The sequence below is a fragment of the Sceloporus undulatus genome, chromosome 1 (genome assembly GCF_019175285.1).
Source record: "Sceloporus undulatus isolate JIND9_A2432 ecotype Alabama chromosome 1, SceUnd_v1.1, whole genome shotgun sequence".
In the NCBI taxonomy this organism is placed as follows: Eukaryota; Metazoa; Chordata; class Lepidosauria; order Squamata; family Phrynosomatidae; genus Sceloporus; species Sceloporus undulatus.
In genome coordinates this window covers 372,522,987-372,549,461 of record NC_056522.1, presented here as the reverse complement: position 1 = coordinate 372,549,461, position 26,475 = coordinate 372,522,987, and the positions used below count along the sequence as shown (strand labels likewise).

Below are 26,475 nucleotides of genomic sequence, written 5' to 3'. Positions count from 1 at the left end.
TACTGCTACTACTATTACTACTTCTTTCACCACCATCATCATCTCATTATACACAAGCTCCATAGAGACTCCATTACTATTGGGCAGCAACTCCAACCTTGATTTTTTATAGCAGGCTGGTTTGTAGCACTATAGGAACTGGCCAAGTACTGAATCTATGATGGGAAAAGTTTTCAGTACCTGGATAGCTCCCTTAAAATTGAGAATATAGAGTCGCTGTAAGTCAGAAATGACGTGAAGGCATACATCATCATCATCATCAACAACAACAAGTGGACTTGCCACCCCACAATAGGAGAGCAATCTGCTGCACCTGGACACACATATGCTATTAGTGCTCTGTTACAAATATTTGCATATATTCCAGATCTCTCATGCTTTCTTGCTTTCTCTCTTGCTCTTGACTAACCCCCTCTTCTCTCTTGCGCCAGACAGACCAGTTTAACCAGTTTCCACAATGAACCAGTTTTCACAGAAGGTAGGCAACCAATACAGCTTTGAGAAGGAAAATCGTACAAATACAGACAGCTTGGTAACAATCTCCACTTAACAAACACATGTTTATTGTTGTTGCTGTTTTTGAAGAGTAGTAATTGATTTACCAGCAGAGGGCATTATTCAGCCTTTTTTTCTGTATTTCAGGGTATGTTATTTGCTAACAAAGCATATGGCACCAGATTTTATTACTGTATTTGGAGTTGTTGTTGTTGTTCTTGTTGTGTGCTTTCAAGTCATGTTTGACTTATGGCACCCGGAAGGTGAACCTTTCATGTGGGTTTTCTTGGCAAGATTTGTTCAGAGGGTTGTCTTTGCCATCCCCTGCGGCTGAGAGCATGTGACTTGCCCAAGGTCAACCAGTGGGTTTCTATGGCCAAGCAAGGAATCGAATCCTGGTCTTCAGAATTGGAGTCCAACACTCAGGCTGTATCTGCACTGTAGAAATAACCCAGTTTGGTGCCACTTTAACAGCTATGTCTCAATGCAATGGATTTCTGAGAACTGTGAGACATTTAGCCTTCTCTGTCAGAGAGCTCTGGTGTCACTCAAACTACAATTCCCAGAATTCAATAGCATTGAGCCATGGTAGTTAAAATGGTGTCTACTTGGATTATTTCTGTAGTGTGGATGCAATCAGACCACTCTCAAGGAGAGATATAAATGAAATAAAATATATCCTACTTTCCTCTAGTGAGCTCTAGGCAGCCCACGTGGCTCACCTCCCCACTTCATCCATGCAAAAACTCTGCAAGGTGGTTTAAAGGAAAAAAAGTTTTATGGCTCAGAAAGAGCTTGAACCTAGATCTCTCAATACCCCAGTCCAATAGTCTAACCAATCCCCCACACTGGCTTTCTTTACAAATTCTTCTCTCTTTTTTTGTCCGCGGTGCTAGAGTTTTATGGGGCTATTGCAGGAATTACACTGAGATAATGCCAATGCTCCCGGGGGTCTTCTGGAGAAACAATGTCTATTAAGCCTGTTTTGAAGCAATCTAAATTTGTACTTTTACAATCAATGTGCCCTTGCTCCCAAGAGAATCCGAGTGCAATCTAGTCTTGACTGCTGCACTTGTATAGAAGCGCTTTAGAAGTAAGCTGGAATTCTTTCACAGGGAAATATATATGGTTTTGCTTAGACTAATTTTAAGAAATCTCCCAAAACACTTTTTTTTACTACAGCCTTCTTGGAATTAGTATGCTATGGTCTGAAATATATTACCAATTGTTACTCAGTGATTTAATCTAAATGTTAAATATTATGTAATTATGTATTAAATATTAATAATTATGTGCTTTATTTTTTCTTCCTTTCTTGGAAATCAGTTTCAGAAGCCAATGTGTCCTGAAAGAAGGAAGGTTATACGGTACGTTATTTTCAGAGGTTGTGTATGTGTGTTTTGTGTGTTTGTGAAAGGAACAGTAATACAGCACAGTATTTCAGAGGATAAGAATACATTTTCTCATGCTACCAGAGAGGACACTTAGAGTTTACTTCTGGCTGTGTGTTATATAAATGCTAAGATGACAGACAATCATTGGTTTCTGTTCAAAACCAAGGTGGTGGTTGCAGAGCTGTTTATGAAAATCCAAAGAGTCAGAATTTATATCAGGAAATCATTTCCAGAGAATTAGTGCCAGTCTGCGTAACATTTATAAATATATTGGCATCAATCCAATTGTTAGCCACATTGAGAGTAGAACCATGGAATCAATGGGAAATTAATAGGTCAAGATATATGTAAATTCTGCTGATTTAATGGGTTTACACTGGTTAGAACTAACAATTGGCTATAGGTCATTGTTTTGGGGTTTGTTTGTTTGCTTGTTTTTAATTTCCCATCCAGGTACAAATACTAAGAGGCCAGCATGGTGTAGTGGTTTGAGTGCTGAACTAAGGCACTGGGAGACTAAAGTTCAAATCCCTGCTTAGCAATAGCAATAGCAATAACAATAGCAAGTGCAAGTGCATTTCTATACTGCTTATCATTGAACTAGACTCTCTAAGCAGTTTACAACGCGTAAGCCAGTTATCCCCAACAAGCTGGGTACTCATTTTACCAACCTATGAAAAGATGGAAGGCTGAGTCAACCTTGGAGCCCTCCATTGGATGACTTTGGGTATGTCACTTGCTCTCAGCCTCGGGGGACAGCAAAGGCAAAGTCCTTTTGAACCAGTTCTGCCAAGAAAACTCCATGATAGGTTCACCTTATGGTCTTCATAAGTCAGAATTGACTTGAAGGCACACAACAATAGTAATATATCCAAAAGATAAAACCCAGTAGCAAAGAACATGGCCTGAAACACAGAAAAAGACTCAACCATCTCTTCTCCTGATAAATAATCTTCAGTGTGAAACTACTATTCTCCAAACAAACAAAAAACACTTGTCATATAGCCAAATCTTTTTGCTGGCATCCATACTGGATGGGGATGAGGACTGTGCTTTCCTTCACTACCACCACTGTGTGTGTGTGTGTGTCTGTGTGTGCGCGCACATGCATGTGTGTGTAAGAAAGAGAGAGAGAGAGCACAAGAGAGAGAGAGAGAGAGATCTGATTAAATTACTGGAGATGAGTGGCGACTACCATTCAAGCAAAATATTCTTCTTTCCACTGAGAAATTGGGGCAAGCTGATTAGCTCAATGTTTAGCTTTATTGCTAGTCAAAATACAACCATAATTTCCTCTGTCTCGGCCTTAGTCATTCTTGTGTTCTTACGTTCTTTTGCCTGCTCACTGGCAAAATGATGCAAGATCTTGAGGAAATGCAAGATTTCAAGATTCACAATCTTGGTAAAGAGGATGAGCCAAACTTTTACATGGTTTTCCCCACTTAACCCCGCCCCATACCTGAGGCCTTATCATAGAGTCATAGAGTTGGAAGATACCCCATTGGCCATCCAATCCAACCCCTGCCATGCAGGAAGACACAACAAACCATTCCCATCAGATGATAATCTAGTCTCAAGTTTAAAAATCCCCGAAGAAGGAAACTACACTACACTGCGAAGCAGCAAATTCCACTATCGAACAGCTCTTACTATTACAATGTTCTGCCTAATGTTGAGATGGAATCTCTCTTCCTCTAGTTTGAACCCATTGCTCCAGGTCCTATTTTCTGGTGCTGCAGAAAACAAGCTTCCTCCATCTTCAGCATGACAGTCTTTCAAATATTTAAACATGGCTACCATATCACCTCTTAATCTTCTCTTTTTAGGCTAAACATACCCAGCTCCCTAAACTGCTCTTCATAGGGCATGGCTTCCAATCCTCTTACCATTTTGGTTGCCCTCCTCTGGACACGCTCCAGTTAGTTAATATCACTAGATGCTGCATCCAAAGAAAAAGGTTTATACCCACAAAAGCACATGCTAGAATAAAAGCCTGTTGTTCTTAAAGGTGCTGCCACATTTCCTTTTCCTTCCTCCTTCCTCTTTTATGTTGCTAGAGTCTAACACAACTACTTCTTTGAAAACTGTCCCTTCAAGTGTTTCTTACTGCTGCTTCTGCAAGAATTCCTAGCTTTGCTAAAACCATGCTGAAATCATGAAACTGTCTGGCTCAATTTAAGTTGAAATCATTCGCTTCAAGCCCACAGAACCAGGGTATTAGCAAAAGGGCCTCTATAGTCTCCTCCCTTGCATTAAGTCCTACTTCTGATCCAGAAGACCTTAGTTAGCCTGTGATCTCTGCCAAGATCTCAATCTCTTGCAGTCTTCTCATCAGTTACAACACTTCCCAGGACCTCTTCAGGAAAGTCTAGCCAGACTTCTATCACCCTTAAATTTATTTTTCATAGAGGCAGTTTCACCACCTAATCCATTTTTAGGGTGTGTGTGAGACCTTGACTGCATCCACATTGCAGAAATAATCCAATTTGACACCACTTTAACCATGTGCCACAGCTCAAGGCTATGGGATTCTGGAAATTATAGTTTGTTCTGACACCAGAGCATAGCTTTACCAAGTCACACACTCTCAAACCAGTACAACATGGTGGCTCTCACAATAATCATGCGTGCGCGCACGCGCACACACACACACAAACACACAAGATTCTTATAGAATCATAGAGTTGGAAGAGATCACAAGGGCCATCCAGTCCAACCCCCTGCCATGCAGGAACTCATAATCAAAGCATCCCTGACAGATGGCCATATATATACACACATACATACACTCTTTGGATGGGGAGACAAAATGTATAATCTCAAAAGTCCCAGACTTCATATTAAAGGCAAATCTGTGGCTCCTACACATGCAAAGCCTAGGTGCCACTTGACCTTGGTGGGGGCAGTTTCTTTTGAAACACCAACAAAACTGGTAGCCATCCTGACCTGAGATGATGGGAGTTTTAATCCAACAGCTCTGCAAGGGCACCAGGTGGTGAGAGACTGTTTTATACCATTAGTCCACATAAACCAGTCCTGGCCACTCGGAGTGGCAGGAGTTCCCTGACTTCCATCAGCTCCTTGCCAGCCCTTGAACTGTAAATGACAAAGGCTGAACCCTGGATAATCCATATGCTCCAGCAAGTGTTATTTGGGACAACCTCAAGGCATCAGTTAATGAGCTAAAGCTTTTGTTGGCTAATCTGCTGATTAACTTAATTAAAGCAGAGTTGGCCAGAAGGAGGATTGGGAACCATTTGTAGCTCTCTGGACAGTGCTAGAAACCTTAGGGTGCATCAGCATTGTAGAAATAATGCAGTTTGATGCCATTTTAACTGTTATAGCTCCATCCTACAGAAGCCTGTCATCTGTACTTTTGTGAGGCACCATTCAGGAAGGCTAAAAGCCATGTAATACTACAAAACACAGGATTCCATAGGATGGAATTACAGCACTTGAAGTGATCTCAGACTGTATTATTTCTGCAGTGTAGATGCACTTTTTTCCAGTTCCCACACAGGGGATTAAAGTTAATGTTTCCAAGCTTTGTCTCTGTGTGATTTGCAGAGGCTCTACAAGGATTGATGCTCTTGAGGAAGAGGCAGGACATAAATAAAATGATCAAAGAGAAAGATTCATGACTTCTAATTGTCAAAAATAGCAAAGAAAAAAGTACCAAAGAGATTGTCCTATCTTACATTTCTGGGGCACTTGGCTTATGTTCCAACCAATGCATACAGGTTGTTCAGAGAACACAGGATTAGTTAGTGGCACTATCTTGATTGCTCTTCCCATTAATGCTGCTTTTTTAAAATAGCAATAGGCCTAAATATCCTACAGGCATCAGATCCCATCTGATCTTGGAAGCTAAACAGGGTCAGCACTGGTTAGTACTTGGATGGGAGACCAGCAATATTTCAGAGGAAGGAACTCTGAAGGGGCATTCAGACATCTTTTTTTTTCAGTGCGATGATGTGAATCATTTCACTCATGCACCCTGGGTTTATTATTCACACTATGGAACCACATCGATGTGCATCTCTGCAAGCATTCGAATAAAGATTGAGTCAACAATGCAAATGCATTCAGAACACATTCAAGGCATGCAGAATTTTATCCCAGATCTATTTGGGTCTATTCACATCGGCTTTTCACACTACTGATAATGTGGATCTTTTTTTAAAAATAGGGGGGAAACCCGATATCAATTATCGTGGATTAAGTGGGGGGGTTGGCTCCCTTCCCAAAAAAAACTTAATCAGGTCATTTGGGATGCGTGTGAACAGTGGTGATTCAACCCAGATTCATCCTGGATTATTTTCACAGTGTGAATAATCCCTGAGTCTTCTTTGCTGAAGAAAACTCAGTGAAATTCATGGGGCTGCCATAATTGACACATAACTTGAAAACACATATACACACAATAAATGACAGCTGAAATTCATGGCATGTGGTATTAACCATAAGGAACTAGCTCTTAATAAATCTGTATTCTAACTAAATACCAAATAAAAGCAATGATTTAGTTCACTTGACTGTTTATTTTTCTGTACAATTAACATACTATTGACAGTCATAAATTATATGAAGCACACATTTCCATCTATATGAAGGGCCCCTCTCACACAATTTTTTTTTGGAATCTTATTAATCTATTTAAAAGGAAAAGCCTTCTAACTCTCAAATAGAGGGCATCCTTTATAACAAGAGGCAGCTGCCCACTTAATAAGGGGCAACATTTCTGGATTTCATAAAAGGGAAATTATTTATAATAAAGGGAACCTGACAACCCTACTCTCCATGGATACAGATGGACAACCTCAAAGTGAGTAAAGATATGGCCAGAAAGCACCCAGGACATGACAAAAACACCTGCTGTCTACCAAATGCTCAGTTGCACAACAGTATAAGAAACCACTTTCAGCAAGGATACCATTTTAAATAGCCACAAAAGATATTCAACTAGGGATTGAGAGGAGAAGACAGATGGAAGAATCTGACAGAAGGACAAGAACCAAACAATATTAATTCAAGAATATCCTGGAATGTGAGAGCACTAAATAAATACTCAGCCAGACCAACAAGCAAATGAAAATAGCAAGCCATGCAACCTCACACTCTTTACTTAGACATGCCTCATTTGTTCTTTGTTATCTTTCATTCTAGAAATAGCCTAAATACTCTGAAGGCATCAGATTCTGCCTGATCTTGGAAGCTAACAATGGTCAGATCTGATTTGTACTTGGAAAGAAGACCACCAGGAATTACGAGGTGTTTTACCTTACATTCAGAGGAAGGCAATGGCAAACCCCCTCTGAATATTCACTGCCTAAGAAAGCCCTCTGAAATCTGTGTGGGTTACTGAAACTTGACAGGTGACTTGAAGGCACATTACTACAGATATTACTATCCTTCATTCTCTTTTCCCCCCAACATCAGCCTAAATCAGGATGGGAATCATGAGATGTTAATGGACTCCAACTTCCAGCATTGTCACCAATGCCTAGGACTGCTTGGATTTATAGTACAACAACATCTGGAGGGCTGCATGATCCACATTCCTGGCCTAAATCCAATTACTAATCTCAGCTAGAATAGATGCACCGAACAGCTGAGTTTCCATTAAAGCAGCCCCATTATTGACTTATCATTCCGCAGTTATTCAACCTCATTGATTCAATGGGTCTTCCCCAGATGGGAGTACAAGTTGGATGGAGGCCATGGTATCCTCCCTGGCAAACTGTTTCAAGATAGCTTGGCCTTTATGCCTGAAACAGAAAGTGTATGCAAGATATTGGAAAAGTGAAAAGAAGCCCACAATTGACGAATGGAAAATAAAACTACACCAGGTAACTATAGTAGATAATCTCTCCATGATTGCTAATGGAAAAACAGTACAACAATATAAGAAGAAATGGGGGGAAATATCAAAGTTATGGCTTTAAGAGTAAATGAACAAAAGTTTTGTAAAGTATAGTTTCTATGAAAATATGTTGTTTTTGGATAGGAAATAAGCACAGGTTGTATATGGATAGAAAATACAGTTAAGGAAAATGACAACGTAAAAGATTTAAAAGAATGTAAAATATTAACTTAGAGAAGGTATGTTTTATTAAAGGGGGTTTATATAGTAGAAGAATTACATTTAGAGAAAAAGGAAGATAAAGTCTCTATTAAACTATGAACAATGTGTTGATCCATATGTTATATTTATGTTCTATATATACAACTATATGTATGCATATAGGTATATAGATAGTAATACAAGTATTGATTGCTCTTTTTTTAGTTAAGACTGTTGAAAAAAATAATAAAATATTAAATGTCCAAAAAAATGATAATACGTTGTCTTGTATGAGCCAGTGTGATGTAGTGGATTGAGAGATGGACTATTAGTCTAGGCAACTGGGTTTGAATCCCTGCTCAGCCATGGAAAACACACCAGGTGACTTTCAGCCAAAGCATACTCTCTCAGCCTCAGAGGAAGGGAAAGTCAAACCTCCTTTGAACAAATGTTGTCAATAAAAACCCATGATAGAGACGCTTTAGGATTGCCATAAGTCAGAAATGATTTGAAGGCACACAACAGCAATGAATGAGGTCAGACTCTCCCTGCCCCACCTCTTCTTTGGGTTAACTGACTTCAAGTCAGCTGCAACATATGGTGATCCTATGAATGGGACCCTATGAAAGAGAGCCAGTGGGGTGTAGTGGTTTGAGCACTGGATTCCAGAGACCAGGGTTCAAATCCTAGCACAGCCATGGAAACCCACTGGGTGGCCTTGGGCCAGTCACACTGTCTGAGCCTCAGAGGATGGCAATGGCAAAACCCTTCTGAAGAAACTTGCCAAGAAAACCTCATGATAGGTTTGTCCTGGGGTCACCATAAATCGGAAACGAAGGTACACAACAACAAATGAACGGGACATCTTTTCAGGTCTTGCAGACTCAGGGCTGCAGCTTCCTCAACTGAGTCTATTCACCTTCTAGCTTACCTAGCATCATTACCAAGCATACATGGCTTGGGCCCAAGTTACTTGAAGGACCGCATCTCCCCATATAATCCGCCCCGCACTCTCAGAACAACCGGGAAGAACTTGCTCGAAGTCCCTACTTCAAGATATGTTACTACTTCTCAGAGGGCCTTTTCAGTAACGGCCCCCAAGCATTGGAATAGTCTTCTTGAGGAGCTCCGTCTCATTACCTCCGTTGAACTGTTTAAAAAGAGACTTAAAACCTTTCTCTTTAACCAAGCATTCCCCCATGTACACTGAAGTTATGTTCGATCCCCTTCTCCCTGTCACTTACATACACCTATGCATTGGATTTAAATTGTATATTGTAATTAATGTAATGTGGTTTTAATTTTATGTTGTTTTAATAATTTATTTTTCAAGTGGTAAAATTGCAATTGGAGAAGCCAGGGGTTAAACGTGGGACATTCTGTACCTACTTTATGACCTAATTGGTTCTTCATAGGAATATTTTTTGAAAAACAAAACTTTTTCCATATCAAGTTCTCTAAAGCACTTATCTCACTTTGAAATTCTTAGCACTGTGTAAATTTCTGTGCCTCTGCAAAAGGCAACTAATCACAAGGAAGAAGGATCAGGCAGCATAAATCATGATGACTGCTGTATCCCATAGTGAAATACATGTTACGGCAAGAGTAGAAGAGTACTTTCTATGGAACAGTTATTTTTGGCAGCACGCCCCTAGTCAACACCCCATGACCCCTGGCTCTTTGACACAATGCGAATAAAAACATCGGCAGAATAGTCAAAAGGAAAGCCTGCAAATGTATTAGCCGTTCACTTTTTGTGTACTCATGGGTATTTTCCTCACTCCATAAAATTCCCTTGCATATTTTATTCATTAGTTTATGCTGCATTATTTATATCTCACCTCTGAGCAGGAGATTTTGCAAAGCGGTTTACAATAACTTCAGGATTACAAAGCAATATCACTAAACAACTGTCTCCTAAAAGTAATCGCACTGGAAGTATAAAGAACACAGCAGGTGCTGTTAAAACTACGGTGACCACCAACTTTACCCATGTTATCCACAATGGAATAAGGGTTTTTTGTGTGTTTTTATTTCTTCTTCTAAGGCTACTATCCTAAACATGCTTACCAAGGCATTAAGTACGGTAGTTAAAAATTAAGTAACCTAGTGGAGCTTAGTTACTAATAAATATGCTTTGGATCCTCTATTGTACTTAGGGTCCAAATACAGCTGGTCATGTGAGTGAGCAGGACAAGCATTTTTCTTCCCTCCTGGTGTGTTTAACCACAGCTCCCATCATCCCCTGACATCCATGGGGCTCATAGGAGCTTGAGACCAAATTCCAAATTATCTGAGGGGCAAGAAAATGGCAGAAACAGGTATTTTGAAAACACTCAAAGTGCATAGCAAGATCTGGATCTGGAGTGTTCGTTTATGTATTTTTGAACTGTCAGAGGTGGAACAAACTAACTGACCCCATTATTCTGAAGACAGTATGTCTGTCAATTGTATTTACATTCAAGCAAATGGACTTTAGGGGAGGTGGTTATGGTATAAGTTCTAGATGTAATAGGACAGGGCACTTCAGCATTCAGTGGAATAACGTCCCTACATATTCCTTCAATAGATTGCTAATATTAAAAGTGGAACAAATGAAATAAACAAGTCATTATGATTCTGTCAGTTCTTCCAAATGAACAGCAATCCAGACACAAGGAGGAAACACCAGGAATGACACACACACAAAAACCCTTTCCTTTTCTGAGGCTTCCACATAAAAGTAAAGGATTTTCTAAAACATTTGCTTTGGAAGAAATTCTAAAAAGAGAGTAAGAGAAACTGATTTCCTCTTCTCCCACTGTATCTCTTTTCACAATATATTTCCCACAATCCATTTAGGCTTGTTGTTTTTTTTAATGAGAAAGAAGAATGCAATCATTGTTTTTAATGTGGCCCACAGAACTAAGATGGATAGGGAAACAAAGCAGTGGAAGTAGATCCTGACGCTGTGGAATCCATCCCTCTTTATCTGTAGCCATTTCTAAGCTTGGATGTTGTCAGGTTTCATGACACAAGGGAAAACTCAGCAGATATTCCCCCTCCCCGCCTCCACACTTTGCACTTATTCTTCCTCGGGGAAATCTACCTTTTCGCACTCACAAATGTACAATCCATTCCTTGCCATCTGCCTTTTGGTTTCAACGTTAAGCCACGTCTTTATCCCTTCAGCTTTCTTTTAAAACAATACAAACAACATTTATTTTTGCAATCTGTAGCAAGCCGCAGGTTGACTGGGCAGCTTGCATGTCAGTTGGATGCTATACAGCTTGTGCAACACTCTGCACACCAGCTGAACTATTCCTGCGTACCGATGCACTAGAATTTAGGATTCATTTACTAACCAGAAACAACACAGTAATGGGACAATCCCCAACCTCCATCAAAATGTCTGTGTTGTGTCTACACCTGACAGCTAACATTCTTCCACAAGACAGAGACAGATGAGCTAGCTGCAAACACCCAAAGGCAAAGTCCCTGCTGTGCAGCCTATGCAGAATAATGTCCAAGAGATCAGAGAGGGAGGAGAATCCAGCCATATGATGCAGCTCCCAGGCAACTAGTGGGTTTATTCTATTGCACAGAGCCATTATCATCATCATCATCATCATTAGTAGTAGTAGTATTTTATGCTTTATTTATATAATACTGTAGATTTACACAGTGTTGTACATACAATCAGTAAAATAGATAAAAATAAACCTGTCTATGGTGGTCCTTCTACGAAATAAAGTGGTGTAGTAGTTTGAGTGTTGGACCAGGACACTGGGAAACCAGGGTTTGAATCCCTTTTTCAGCCATGGAAATCCACTGGGTGACCTTGGGCAAGTCCTGCTCTCTCAGCCTTAGGGGAAAGCAATGGCAAACCCACTCTGAACAAATCATGCCAAAAAAAACACCCCATGATAGATTCACTTTGTTGTTGTTGTTGTGTGCCTTCAAGTCATTTCTGACTTACGGCCACCCAAAGGCAAACCTATCACAGGGCTTTCTTGGCAGAATTTGTTCACAGTGGGGTTGCCCTTGCCTTTCTCTGAGGCTGAGAGAGTGTGGCTTGACCCAATGGGTTTCCATGGCCAAGCAGGCGTTTGAATTCTGGTCTCCCAGTGTCCTACTCCAGCATTCAAACCACTAAGCCACGCTGGCTCTCCAAGCTCACCTTAGGGTTGCCATAAGCCGGAAAAAAGTTGAAAGCACACAACTTCATCAACAACAGCAACATATAAATATCACCCATCTCTTTTTAAAAAATGCAACAACTATGATTATTTCTTCTTCTCAGCCACTCCTCAACTTGTTTCGCACAAGTTTAATCCAGTACTGCAAGATTGCGTAATGTGACAGGGACATAGATAAATCTGTGTTCCTTGGCAAGTGGGAATTAAAACTAGAGCGGGCAACTTCTTCTCGCACAGGAGACAAAGAGGGTGGAAAAATCCAGCGATTTCTCCTTTCTTTCACCCCTAAGCCACCCCTCACCCACCTCATCCCTGCCCAAAACCTCTGTATTTCTCAGACAGTGTAGGCAACCATGCAAGAAAGGCCTTGAAGATACTAGACTTCAAGAGAGTCTGCATACCTCTAAACTTTAGAAACCTTAACAGAAACAGAGACAAATACACCAATATCTGGAATGGGTTTCATGTTTAAAAGGAACTACCTGTTTCTTGGCGGAGGCCGGAGGTAGTATTCCCCACAAAGCACTGCCTGGGAACAAGGTGTCCCAAAGGAAACCATCATTCTGCCGAATAATATATATAATGCCATCCATGTACATGGCGCTTTACAAACAGTTGCAGAATAAAACATTTATATACTAAAATATACTAAATATACAATACAAATATACTAAAATGCAATGCAAAACATTTATATACTACAATACAATAAAAATATATTAAAATACAATGGGGGGGGAACTCACACTCACAGACATAACGCAAAATAACACAAAACAGGCAGTAGAGACAATCGCATATACTAAAGCTATAAATCATAGAAAACATGGAGCTAAGCCTCTCTTCTTCTCCCTCTTTCTTCCCCGTCTATGAATCCCAGCTGGACTTAACCAAGGGGACTTATTTGGGTGCAAATCCTAGAATGACTTCTCCCCAGCCAGAAGATTTATTATGGAGAGGGGGGTTTGGAAAGATAGAACCAACAACCCAGAGACATTGACTCTGATACATTTGTGGCCGACAGGCATGGAAATGCCATAGTTTTCAGCCCCCGAGAACCTGTGGGGATGAATTCAAGCCAGCCTATAAAACCTGGAGGAAGAAAGGCCATGACAATTCCCTTCCATCAAATCAACATTCCACTGGGCCTTTATATTATTGCCGCCACCATTGAAAAATCCATGTCTAGAGTATCCATTTCCCAGCGCAAGGAGGCAGGAGAAAGCAAGCAGGGTCCTCCTTTTCCAGGACATGTCCTCCCTTCCCACCTTCTGCTCCAGGAGGAATCCCCCAAATGTCCTCCATTTCGAGCCTGACTCAGAAGCAAGGCATTTATATTTCTAGGAGTGTTTTTAGCTTTTGTTTGGTAATATCCTACATTTTTTCTGAGAATCTCCTACATTTTGTGGGGCCTTCTCTTCCTTGGCAAGGAAGCAATGAGTTTGGCTAGGAGTGTGGTTTGCTTCCATTTGGCTGGGTCCTCCATTTTTTCTGGGGGCCTCCTAGATTTTACCGTGCCTTGTCCTCCTTGGGTCCTTCTATGGGAGGAAGGCAGGAGGTGAATAAAGGAAAGAAAGAGCCTAGAAATAGACTCTCCTACATTTTGTGGGGCCTGGTCCTCCTGGTGGTGGGGACATCTGGCCACACTGGCTGGCCAGGAAGCAATGAAGGTCTGTTCCTAGGAGAGTCTTGTTAGTTTCCATTTGGCCAGGTCCTCCATATGTTTTTTCTCCTAGGGGTGTCCTACATTTTGTGGGACAAAAGGTGAGGACCCTTTTGCCCCCTGAGTGGCCATGAAGCAAAGAATTTCTATCCCTAGAAGAGAGACTCTTGTAAGCTTCGATTTGGTCAGCTCCTCCAGATATACTGTTCCCCTGGGGCTGTCCTACATGGCCCTCTATCCCCAGGCGAGTCTGCTCGGCCTGTGCTCCCTCCTTGGGGACCACCAGGGCGGGGGTTACCTGGGGCGGCGGTTGCCATGGCGACGGGCGGGGATGCAGGCGGGGCTGCTGGGCCTTGTTGCCACCGGGGGCCCAGCCCCTCCTCCTCCTCCTCCTCTGCCCCATCGCCCACCCAGTGCTGGCCGGAGCCGGGGCGATCCAGTGGGGAAGACATCCAGGCCAGAGACGGAAGGAAGGATGATGGCAGCAGCAGGAGAGAAGAAGGGAGGGATGCAGGGATGGCTGGCGGGTGGGTGGGAAGGAAGAGATGCTCCAAAGATGCTCTCCAGGCGGCGGGGAGGCTGGCTGGCTCTTCTTGCAGCCGCTCCGATGGTGCCTCTCTCTCTCTCTGGCTCCTTCTGACTGACGCAGCTCCTCCTGCTGCCCCTTCTTCGGAGGCTGGCGTCCCCCTGTGGCTGGCATCTCACAGGGCAGCCTCCAAAGGTGGGCATTGCCTCCCTCGCTCAGACTCGGACTGGGAATGGAAGAACTGGACGAGAGGCTGAAGAGCCAAGCCAGGCCACATCCCAGCGTTTTTAGGAGCACATGCTTTGTATTAATGTACTCTTTTTATAGTATTGTTTTAACTTTGTTAGAGTCATATTTTACTGATTTTGTAATCTTTGTTTGTACTTTTAGATTGTGTGCCAAAGGCAGGCTTCTGTTTCTGCTTTGGATTGTGGTTTTCTCTCCTTCGTAAAGCGCTATGTAAAGCCCATGGCACTATCCACATAAATGATACACGTGTCCCCCCACATTCGCTGGGGTCAGGGGCACGGGATCCCCAGGAATATGGAAAACCCGCAAATAACAAAAACACCGTGTTTTTACCTGAGAGGACACCTCTCTAGGAATCTCTAGGTCCTCCAGGGAAACTCTGTGGACAATCTCCAACAGACACTGACCATAGAGTTGCAATGGAGGAGCTACAAATACCTAGTAGAGTATTCTCTCTAGGAACTTCTAGGTCTTTCCGTGCAACTTTTAGTTAAAGTTGACCATAGAGTTGCACTGGAGGACCTAGATATTCCTAGAGAGAACATATCAATCAAATCCGTGAATAATCAAAAAAGCTACAAATATCAAAGCAGCAAATATGGAGGGATGAGTGTAATAATAATAATAACCACTGAGCACCAAAGTCAGAATCGTTCAGGCCATTACATTCCCAGTCTATGGATGTGAGAGCTGGACAGTGAAAGAAGCAGACAGAAAGAATATCAACTCATGTGAAATGTGGTGCTTAGGATCCCATGGACAGCCAAGAAGACAAGCAAATGGGTTCTTGAACAGGTCAGACCAGGGCTCTCCTTGGAAGCAAAGATGATCATTGTGAAGTCAAAGGCTTTCATGGCCGGCATTCATCACTTTTTGTGGGTTTTTGGGGCTATGTGGCCATGTTTTAGAAGAGTTTATTCCTGACGTTTCACCAGCATCTGTGGCTGCACCTCCTACAAGATACTAGCAAAACCACAGGGATAAACTCTTCTAGAACATGGCCACATAGCCCACAAAAACCCACAAAAAACTAAAGATGATCAAGTGAGACTGTCATACTTTGGCCACATCATGAGAAGGCACAGATAGTTAGAAAAACAACAAAGCTAGGAAAGGTAGAGGGTAAAAGGAAGAGAGGAAGGCCACAAACCAGATGGATAGACTTGATCCGGGGGGTTGTGGACAAGGGCTTGCAGGATCTGGGCAAGGCAGTAGAGCATAGGGATTCTGGAAGATGTCTCATCCATGGGTTCACCATGAGTCAGAACTGACTTGAGAGCAGCTAACAACAACTCAGGCCTCAGAAGAGTGGGACTTGAACAAAAGAACTACACAAGGGAGATTGGAAAGAGAAACAGCAGGATTTCTTATTCTAAAGATGAGCAGGGCTTCAACAGGATCGTAGAATCCTAGAATCATATAGGAGTTTATCACACTGGGGCTAATTGCAGCATTAAAGAGAGATTAACACACATTTAAAGCACCCCACAAATAAAGCAACCATGGCAAGTAATTGCACGAATGATTATCACACATGATCGCACAGATATAGTGATATCGGATATGCATTGTTGCTGAAATCCCGAAAATAAAAAGCTGTGCATGAATGCTTCTTTGTGGCCACTTTCATGGCAGGTTTGGTGCAATGTAGTGTGAAATTGTTTTGCATTATGACACAATTTTTCCCCGGGATATTCACAGGATAAACTCCCAATCTCCTTCGTTTGATAAACTCCTAGGATTCTATGATTCTATGGAGTTTATCATACAAAAGCGATCGGGAGTTTATCCCATGAATATCCCAGGAAAAATCATGTAATTACGTGAGATGATTTTACACGATGTTGCACAAAACCCGCCAATAAAGTGGTCACAAAGAAGCACTAATCTTTTTACTTTCAAGATTTCAGCAACAATGCATTCGTCCCAACCACTTCGGCTCCTTTTCGTCACCCAGCCAAAGAGTAATTGATTCTTCAAGCCACTGTTCAACAATCTTGCAGCAACTTTTTATGGTAAATGATGTTACTGGCTACTTTGACTACAGGAAGGAATTCACTCAAATGAAGCGTGATCACGGCTTGGTTGGAACCATCTTCCCCAGGCTGCAGCGGACAGGTCAATTAAGATGCTGTTTTGTTTTGGAAAGCTAACAGGGCTGACTTTTACTCCTCTAATAGCTGTCCTCACTGGAACAGAGGAAACGTACCAGAGTAGCAAAGGGGGGGAAATCTGGACAAGAGAGAAATGGGGAAGGCGGATGGATTTTACTTGGCCGTCATGAATTTGTAAAAGAGGAGCAGTTCTACCTTCTTATCTTACCTTGATTGCATTCTTCACCTGTGGATCAGCTCACAGGCTCAAGCCATCTTACATGGTTCTGAACAGGAGAGTTTTCCATTTGTTCCTGCTGTTGTGATCATTATATATGTACAAGTAAACTCCAGTTTGTGGCGACCTTCTTCTATGGGTTTCTTTTTTCAGAGGGGAGTTACCATTCCTCTGAAGCTGAGAGAGTGTAACTTGCCCCAGAACCATGACTTGGAATGCCAGCCATGAAGGAACTAGATGAGGTCCTCAAGTATAAATCATTAAATACTAATGTTAGAATCATTCAGACCATAGTATTTCTGATTTCTCTGTACGGTTCTGAAAGCTAGGAGTGAAGAAAGATGACAGGGAAAGAAGCAATTCGCCTGAAATGTGGTGTTGGAGAAGAGGCTGCAGATACCATGGACTGCCAAAAAGACAAATAAATGAGTCTGAGAGCAAAGCAAGCCTGAATTCTCACTAGAAGCCATGATGACTAAATTGAAGCTGTCATACTTTTTGACATTATGAGATGATGTGACTCATTGGAAAATAGGATAATGCTTGCTGAAATGGAAGTCAATAGGAAAAGAGGGAAAGCACATTGACGTTGATTGCTTCAATCTAGACACCACACCTTTGAGTTTGCAAGACTTGAGCAGGGCAGTTGATGACTGGAGATCTTGGATGGAATCACCATAACTCATAGTTGACTGGATGGGATAAAGAAGATGAAATTGCAAAAGATTTGATGATAAAGTGGGCCCAGAACATTCGACATACTATTGAATTGAATAAATTGGGAAAAGTATGGAAGACAACAATGAAATATAGTTCTTATCAAAATATGTGAGAAAACCTCTATAAAATGCATTTTTGGATGGTATCTTACCCCGGGTAAAATATCCAACATATCCAAAACATACATACAAACAAACAAAAAACAGGAAAGAACTGTTGGAAATGTGAGAAAGCAATTGTTGTTGTTAACTCCCCTTGAGTAGACCTTGATTCATGGCTACCCTGTGGTTAAGACGTCTCCAAGACCTCCTCTCTTCTATTGCTCTGCTCAAGTCTTGCAGATTCGAGACTCTCTTCTTCTTCTTTTTCTTCTTCTTCTATTTATTTATATTCCAACCTTTTCCCAAAACTGGGACTCAGAGCAGCTCACATTAAAAAACAGTACAATTAAAAGCATACAAAAATAGTACATTAAAATAGAATTAAATTATCACAATACTAAAACAAGCCACATATTAAAAGAATAAAATACAATTAAAAAGATTAAAAAATACTTTAAAACAATACAACAACACCCCGTTGAATCTAGCCATCAGGTGTGTGGTTCATCTCTTTCTTCTACCCTCAAACTTTCCAAGCATTATTGTCTTTTCTAATGAGTCTTTCCTTTTCATGATGTGGCCAAAGTATGACAGCCTCAATTTGGTCAACATGGCACCTTTCTATCACTCTTGGTGGACATGTGTAAGAGCAAAGAATTATTGGAAATCAGTTCATCAAATGATTGATAAAATCTTAAAATTAAAAATACAAATGAAACCTGCAATGTTTTTGTTCTGGATGATAGATGAGGAAATCAACAGTAAAAATGCAAAGTTTATTTTTTATATGCCAGCGGCAGCTAGGCAGTATATGCTCAAATGTGGAAAAACAATAGAGTACCAACAGTTCAGGATTGGATAACAACATTAATTAATTAGTGTTCATTAATAGAGATTGCAGAAATGGGCAAATTAACTTGCCTCCTGAAAGGGAAAAGTGTAGGAAGATTTTAAAATGATTGGGAACATGACACGATCTATCTAAATGATTTATGAGGGGAGAGTCTGCAACTATTGGATTTACAGATATTAAAGGTTTTTAATCTAAATATTTCTGATATGTAAATGTAAATAAATATTTCTGATATGTAAACGTCTTTCAAAATTTATGATAGAATCAGATTTATGCATATGATAAGAAAAGATAAAACTGCATAAATAAATCACCAAGGCCTGCTAGGAAGGAAGCCAGTGTATGAGGAATAAAGTTGTGAATAGAAGAAGAATACAAATATAACATTATAGTTTTTGGAGTGTTATTTTAAATGTTTCTGTTTATATATCTATTTTTAATAATTAAAAAAAGGAAAATAGGATAATGTTTGCTGAAGTGGAAGTCAATAGGAAGAGAGGGAGACCACACTACAAGTGGATTGCTTCAATCAAAGATGTCACACCTCTGAGTTTGCAAGACCTGAGCAGAGCACTGGATGACTGGGAATCTTGGATAGGGTCATAACCATCTTAGTACCTCCTTGGAGGTCTTTAAGAGGGCAGTTAAGACGGATCTCTTCTGGGGAGTTTACCCACCTAATCTCTTATAGGATATATTTTTCTATCTCCTTGACCTAGATTGAAACATCTCTCTCCTTTTCACTTTGATAGTATTGTTTTAATTGTTATCAATTTTTATATTTTATTGTATTATATTGTTGTTTTTATTGTTGTGATTTGCATTTGTGTACTGTATATTGATACTGGGGTGTAATCCCGCCTCGATCCACCTGGAAGAGGCGGGAAAATATAAATAAAATTATTATTATTATTATTATTATTATTATTATTATTATTATTATTATTATTATTATTCATAGTTGACTTGATGCCAAATAACAACAGCAACATGTATGGTGTGTATCTGATGAATTTCCCTCTTCTATAAATCTGTTGATGATGCAAAAAATTCATCTTCTCTTTCACATAATCACATTTTTGTTACCATAATAGTAGCCATATGGTATGGCATATCCACACTGCATAGTTATAGCAATTTTTGACACCGCTTCCATTTACTTGACTCCAGTGTCTGCAATTCTGAACTTGTAGTTTGGCCAAAGTCAAATGCTTGGAATTCCCTGCTAGACCGCTGTAGGCCACCTTCCTAGATAACTTGATTTAATCCTTCAACCCTCCCTTGTCAGGGTACCTTGGAAACTGTAGGTCAAGAGAGTTCATTAGAGCTCTCTAGCAAAAGGTTTCTAAGCACCTCACCCAACTACAGATCCCAGGATGCCATAAGATGAAGCCGTGACAATTAAAGTGGCATCAAAATGCTATAATTGTATACCATGGATTCACTAACATACTGCGGTGGTTTTGATTTATTACTAATACTAGTAAAGGGGGAGTTAATTCCAGTAGCTTTTTCCTTTGGTGGAAGTAGACCCCAGAATACCAAGAAGGCTTACACTGTTTTTAAACAAACAAATAAATAAAATATCATGTTATTTTCTCTTGATGGTATGTTATGGTCAATATAAACCTAGGCATATAATTTTGAATTTTATTTTACAAGTTATTTAAATATTTATGCTTTTCATAGCAGCATAAAGAAAGGGATGTGGCAGATCTGCATGAGAATCATCTAAAACATGAAGAACGTTTTCAATTTGTACTATTCCATTATCTTCTTTTTTCCCTTTCCCTTCCAGTTGTACATAGATGCTAATGACTTAAAATGTTATCTCACACGGAAATGGGATTGCTATTCAGTAAACCACAAAAATATCAACCTTCCTTCCTCCCACATTAAAATAACAGCAATATGCATTGACGGGATAACTTAATGGGTTTGGTATACCAGTGGAATGAGCTCAGGGGAATGTACGAAGCTGAGGAGATAGTCACTGCAGGTTGTGCTGTTGTGGTTTATTAGGGTAACTGAGCTAGGGTTGCCAACTTTTTTTCTGGCAAGGCTCCAACGCTGCCAGCAATAAGAAAATAATAGCAAAGGAAGCATTTCCCATTACTGTAAGTTTCTTCATATAAATCATAAAATCCTAGAGTTGGAAGAGACCCCAAGAGCCATCTAGTTTAACCTTATTCTGCCATGCAGGAATACACAATCAAAGTGCTCACAACAGAGGGCCATCCAGCCTCTGTTTAAAAACTTCCAAGAAGGAGACTCCACCATGCTCTATGGTTTGGGAGTTGGACTACGACTCTGGAGACAGGGTTCGACTCTCAGCTCAGCCATGAAACCCTCTGGATGTCCTTGGGCAAGTCACACCCTCTCGGCCTCAGAGAAAAGCAAAGGCAAACCTCTGAACAAACCTTGTCAAGAAAACCCCATTATAGGTTTTCCTTAGGGTCCCCATAATTTGGAAATGACCTGAAGGCACAGAACACACACCAACCATAATCCCACAAGAGTAATAGCCCACCATTCAGTCCATAAAGAAGCTTCCTCCGTCCTCAATATGACATCCCTTGTCCTGCTAGATCACCAATTCTTCTGCTGTTTGTATCATTGCTTCTCACACTTTGGTCTTCCAGAAGCCCCCATCAGCATGGCGGTAAAGTGTTATAGGAGCTGAAATCTAAAACATCTGGAGGACCAAAACTGAGAACTATTGGTTTTCATCATCATTAATCCAAGGATGAGATTTTAATATGAGGGCCAGTGTGGTATAGAGGTTTCAACGCTGGACTAGGACTCTGGAGACCTTGATTTGAACCCCTGGCCAGCCATGGAAAGTCACTCAGTGACCTTGGGCAAGTCACATTCTCTCAGCCTCAGAGGAAAACAAAGGCAAATCTTTGAACAAATCTTGTCAAGAAAACCCTGCGAGAGGTTTGACCTTGTCACAAATGACTTGGCAGCACACAACAATGAGATTTTAATAATGTTTAATAATAAACAAAGGGTTCAGTATTCTGTATTCTCTGACTGAATGTTTAAGCAAATGAAACAAGGAGTTATTGTGTCACTCTGAAAAACCATCTTACATATCAAAGGTCTGTTCTGGCAAAGCACAGCTTGTTTGTACAGCATTTCATGCCTTCCAACATTTCACAGATGGAAAATGGGACACAAGTGGCCAAGCAACATCAGAGTGTGGTCAAGATGGGAAAAGTTATCCGTGAGGAGGAACAAGGAGAGAATGCAGCAGTTTGCTTTTCCCTGAGCCTCCTAGAGTCTCACTCCTGGAAAAAGGCAGGATATAATTAAATTAAGTAAATACTGAATTTTGTTAAAACCACACATAGTAGTTTGAGTGTTGGATTGCAACTCTGGAGACCATAACTCTATTCTCTGCTCAGCCATGGAAACCCGCTGGGTGATCTTGGGCCAGTCACACTCTCTCAATCTCAGGGAAAGGCAATGGCAAACCTTCTCTGAAGAAACTTGGCAAGAAAACCCCATGATAGGGCCGCCTTAAGGTCGCCATAAGTCGGAAACGACTTGAAAGCACACAACAATAACAAAACCAGAGAGTGCACTACAATCACATAATTAAAGATTAAACAAAAGACTGGTTTGTTAAATGTTTTAGCATAAACACATCAGGCTGGTGATCAGGAAAGTCTTTAACTGGAAATGGAAACACCCAGCATCAGGAGCCAACCTGATCCCAATAGGGAAACTATTTCTTACAGTAGGTGCCATAACAAAAAAGGCTCTCTTTCACATTATGGCCAAATGAACTTCCTTAGGCTATGATGTTGTGGTTTCCAACACAGTGTGTGTAGACCAGAGCTTGTCTATACAAAGGAAAATGCTGTCTCCTAAAAACTAGGTATGCATTAAGTGCACACTGCAGCAGCAGCAAATTCCAAAGATCAGAATACATCCCTAGAAGAAAAAGTGAATATATTATATGCTTCTTGGTTATATTTGTTACATTTCTCTACCCAGTTTCAAAACTGAATTAAAGCATTCCCAGAGGTGAGCCCCTCTCTGACCCAGGAAGCCTCCTTTTAACCATCCATTAAGAAGCCAAGCCCTTCCTTCCAGTCCATCTGCCTTGGTCCAGGCCTCGGAGGTGGAGAAGAACTGCTGGACCTGATCCCATTCCCCACCACTCCCTTCTCCTTTTGTGTCGTGTCTTCTTAGATTGTAAGCCTGAGGGCAGGGAACCATAAAAGATTTTATGTACAGCGCTGTGTAAATTTACAGCGCTTTATAAATAAAGGTTAATAATAATAATAATTTGTGTAAGGCAAATAAGGAAGGAAGAGAACATGATGGAAATTGGCAGCAGACAATACCACACTACACTGTTATAATGCTATTATTCCACTTTCACTGTTTTGGTTGCCTCTGTGGCATTCTGGGGTTTGTAGTCTAGTGGGGCCTAAAAGCTCTCTGGCTGAAAAGTCTAAATGCCCTTCCCTAAATTGCAAATTCAGGAGGCAGATGTAGCAGTAGTAGAATAAGAGCACTATAACAGTGTAATGTATGAACTATATAAAGAAAGTAGGAAAGTGATATTCTCAAGAGGCGGGATAATAATTAATAATAATAATAATAATAATAATTATTATTATTATTATTATTATTATTATTATTATTATTATCTCTTTCACACACTCGAGTAATACAGTTGGCCCTCTTTATCCACGGATTTTTTTATCCATGGAGTCACACATCCATGGCTTGAAAATATTTTAAAAAGTATAAATTTCAAATAACAAATTTTAATTTTCCATTTTATATAAGGGACCCCATTTTGCTATGCCATTATATTTAATGGGACTTGAACATCCACAGATTTTGTTATCCGCGGGGGAACCTGGAACCAAACCTCAGCCGATAACAGGAACCCACTGTATAAGAATTTGAAGGCACCAAATCAAATGGATAGGTACAGATTCAAGGATGAAAAAGGGAAGAATCCCCCCCCCCCCACACACACACACAATTGATACTAGCTTGGGCAGCTTCTACATTGCAGAATTGATGCAGTTTGACACTGCTTTAACTGCTATGGCTCAATGCTATGGAATTCTGGAATTTGTCATTTGGTGAGATACAGTATTTAGCCTTTTCTGTTGGGAACTCTGTTGCTACAACAAACTACAGTTCCATAGCATAGGACCATGGCAGTTAATGCGGTGTGAAACTGGATTATTTCTGCAGTGCAAATGCAGCCCAAGTCTCTACCCTGAATGAGTGGCTGTACCTTCCAAAATATTCTGTGAGCAGCCTCAGAGAAAATAACAAAACGTCTTAGGAAAATTTAGAGATTAACAAGTTTTATTCCGTATAAACATTTTCAGACTCCAGTCCACCCATTAGATGCACCTTAAGAGAACTTAGAGCAAGAACCTAGAATCAAAATATTGTGGCAGACAGGCAACTGATTTAGATGGCTTTTTTTAAAAAAGAGGAGGAAGTTACATAGCACAGTTTTAGATATTAGCTCCATACTGCAACAGCATACACCCAAAAGCCAGATGTTGGACAACATTTTAACATCTTGCTTTGAGTTTCCAAAAGCACTGAATAAATAAATAGAGTGTCAGAAATTTGGTGGCTAATTTGCCAGCTTCCAGGGACGTAGCTAGGATTTTAGGAGGGGGGGGGGGTCCAGACTAAGTGCCACCATTATAATGGGGCTTGAGTGCGGCGGCGCAGCAGCACACACCATTCATTTTTCTAATGGAAGGGGGGGGGGGTCCGGCCCCAAAAACCCCCCCCCCCCTTGGCTACGTCCCTGCAGCTTCTGTTCCTGTGCATTCAAAAGCAATGCTTAGCTTGATCTGCTGACATTAGGCTCTGTTTTCTCTCCACACTGTTAAAATGTGAAGATCTGGTGCTGTAAAATGCATAAATGTAGACCAGACTGGAGGGGGGTGGTAACAATTATTTCTTCTGTGGTACCATACTTAAGATATTTTTGTCTATTCCAAGATTGTAATTCTTATGTTTAAATGCCTCCATCATTATAGGAAATGGTTTTGCCATTGCTGCTGTTTTTATTTTTAATATTTACTGTATTGAAAAGTACAGAAAACATTGCTCTGGAGAAGGTGATCATTTTCATTATTTGGGGAACATCCTGTTCCAATTTCTCTGAGCATCCCATACATTCAATATGGCAAATTCATTCTCCAACTATGGAACCTTATGCAACCACAATATCCCAAGGTCTGCAGAAATACAAATATTCAGGGGGAGATTTGCTAATCCCAACAGCCGAAGCATGTTCTGGCCACTGAATGCTGGTTAACTGTTTGGCAGGAATGGAAAGTAATAGGATATTTCGGGGGAAAGTGGCTGGCAGGCAGAACAGAAGTATCTTCTTCTCTTGCATTTCATACCTTCCAACTGGTAGGACAGCACTAGTTAAATGTTCTGCCATTCCACCTTCTCAACTACTATGGAGTTTATCAGACAAGGGAAATTGGAAGTATAATCCAATGGCAATCCGAATGCAATCACGGGGTTTCACGTTATTGCATGATAGACTACCACACACAATTTTGGGCAATGGGAAGTCAGTCTGAACGCAATAATGGGGTTTCACGTTATCGCGTGATAGACTACCACATGCAATTTCGAGCAATGGCAAGCTATTTTCAGGCAATGAGAAGTCAGTTCGAATGCAATTCGAATTCAAGTAAATTCGCTGAACTAGCGAATTCACGTGAATGCGTTCTAGCTCCACTTTCTTTTCATTCCAAATTAAGAGAAATTCCTCCTGTGTGAATGTCCTGGTTTCTCTTCCCTTCTCTAGGGAACTGGGTATGTTTAGCCTGGAGAAGTAACAGTTCTTAAGAGGTGATATGATAGCCCTGTTTAAGTATTTGAAGGGGTGTCATATTGAGGATGGAGCAAACTTGTTTTCTTCTTCTCCAAAGAATGGAACCTGGAGCAATGGATGCAAGCTACAGGAAAGGGGATTCCAGCTCAACATTAGTAGGAACTTCCTGGCAGCATGAGCTCTTTGACAATGGAACACACTTTCTCTGAGAGTTGCGGAGTCTCCTTCTTTGGAGGTCTTTAAACAGCGGCTGTTGGGGGTGCTTTCATTGTGTATTCCTGTATGTCAGGGGATTGGACATGATGGCCCTTGGAATCTCTTCCATCTGATGATTTCATGGTTCATCTTAATTTATAGTGAGAGTTCATGCTTCCTCTCTCCTTGCTATGGAAGGTTTTGCCCATTACATTCTGTGGGTTATATTTCTGTAAGCCTGAGAGGTGATCTCTTAGGTAGAAATGTTGTTCTTTACTTCTCATGCTTCTGGGCTTCCTCCCAAACACTCACTGCTGCCTGAGGCATCCATTTATTATTGTGGCATGCATTTATTATTGATTGCATTTAATGTACCCAAGCTCCATCCTCTCCATACCTTTAGATCTATAACACTTAAAAGAATATAATTAAAAACACATACACACAAAAATGGTCTTGTATAATTGGTTATATTTTTAAAAAGCAGCTGCAGTAAAGGCATAGAGAGAACAGATTGTCTGCTGTCCCAAAATCACCTCCAAAATAGTGATTTTTGGGGTGAAAGTCCACAGCCCCACCCACTGGCAGATAGTGGCTTCCAGGTCAGTGAGGCTGTTGTTGTTGTTGTTGTTGTTGTTAACTGTTCTCAAGACAAACTCTTGTCATAACAACCCTGTGGATGAGACACCTCAAAAAACCCCTGTGCTCAACTATTCTGCTCAGGTCCTGCAGACTCAGGCCTAAGGTCTCCCTGGTTGAGTCTATGTACAGTCGGTCCTCTGTATCCACAGATTTTTTTATCCACGGATTCAAGCATCCTTGGCTTCAAAATATTTTAAAAATATATCAA

At 40.8% G+C, this 26,475-nt stretch overlaps 1 protein-coding gene across 1 annotated transcript in view; it reads right to left on the bottom strand.

Moving 5' to 3' along the window:
• Nucleotides 1-14,450, bottom strand: part of LOC121927202 (reticulon-1-like) — a 104,802-nt gene extending 90,352 nt beyond the window's left edge. The window contains exon 1 of the mRNA XM_042460846.1: nucleotides 14,093-14,450. Coding sequence (XP_042316780.1) covers nucleotides 14,093-14,246 — 154 coding nt within the window. The 5' untranslated portion in view covers nucleotides 14,247-14,450. The remainder of the gene's footprint in view (nucleotides 1-14,092) is intronic.
• Between the last annotated feature and the right edge of the window lie 12,025 nt (nucleotides 14,451-26,475).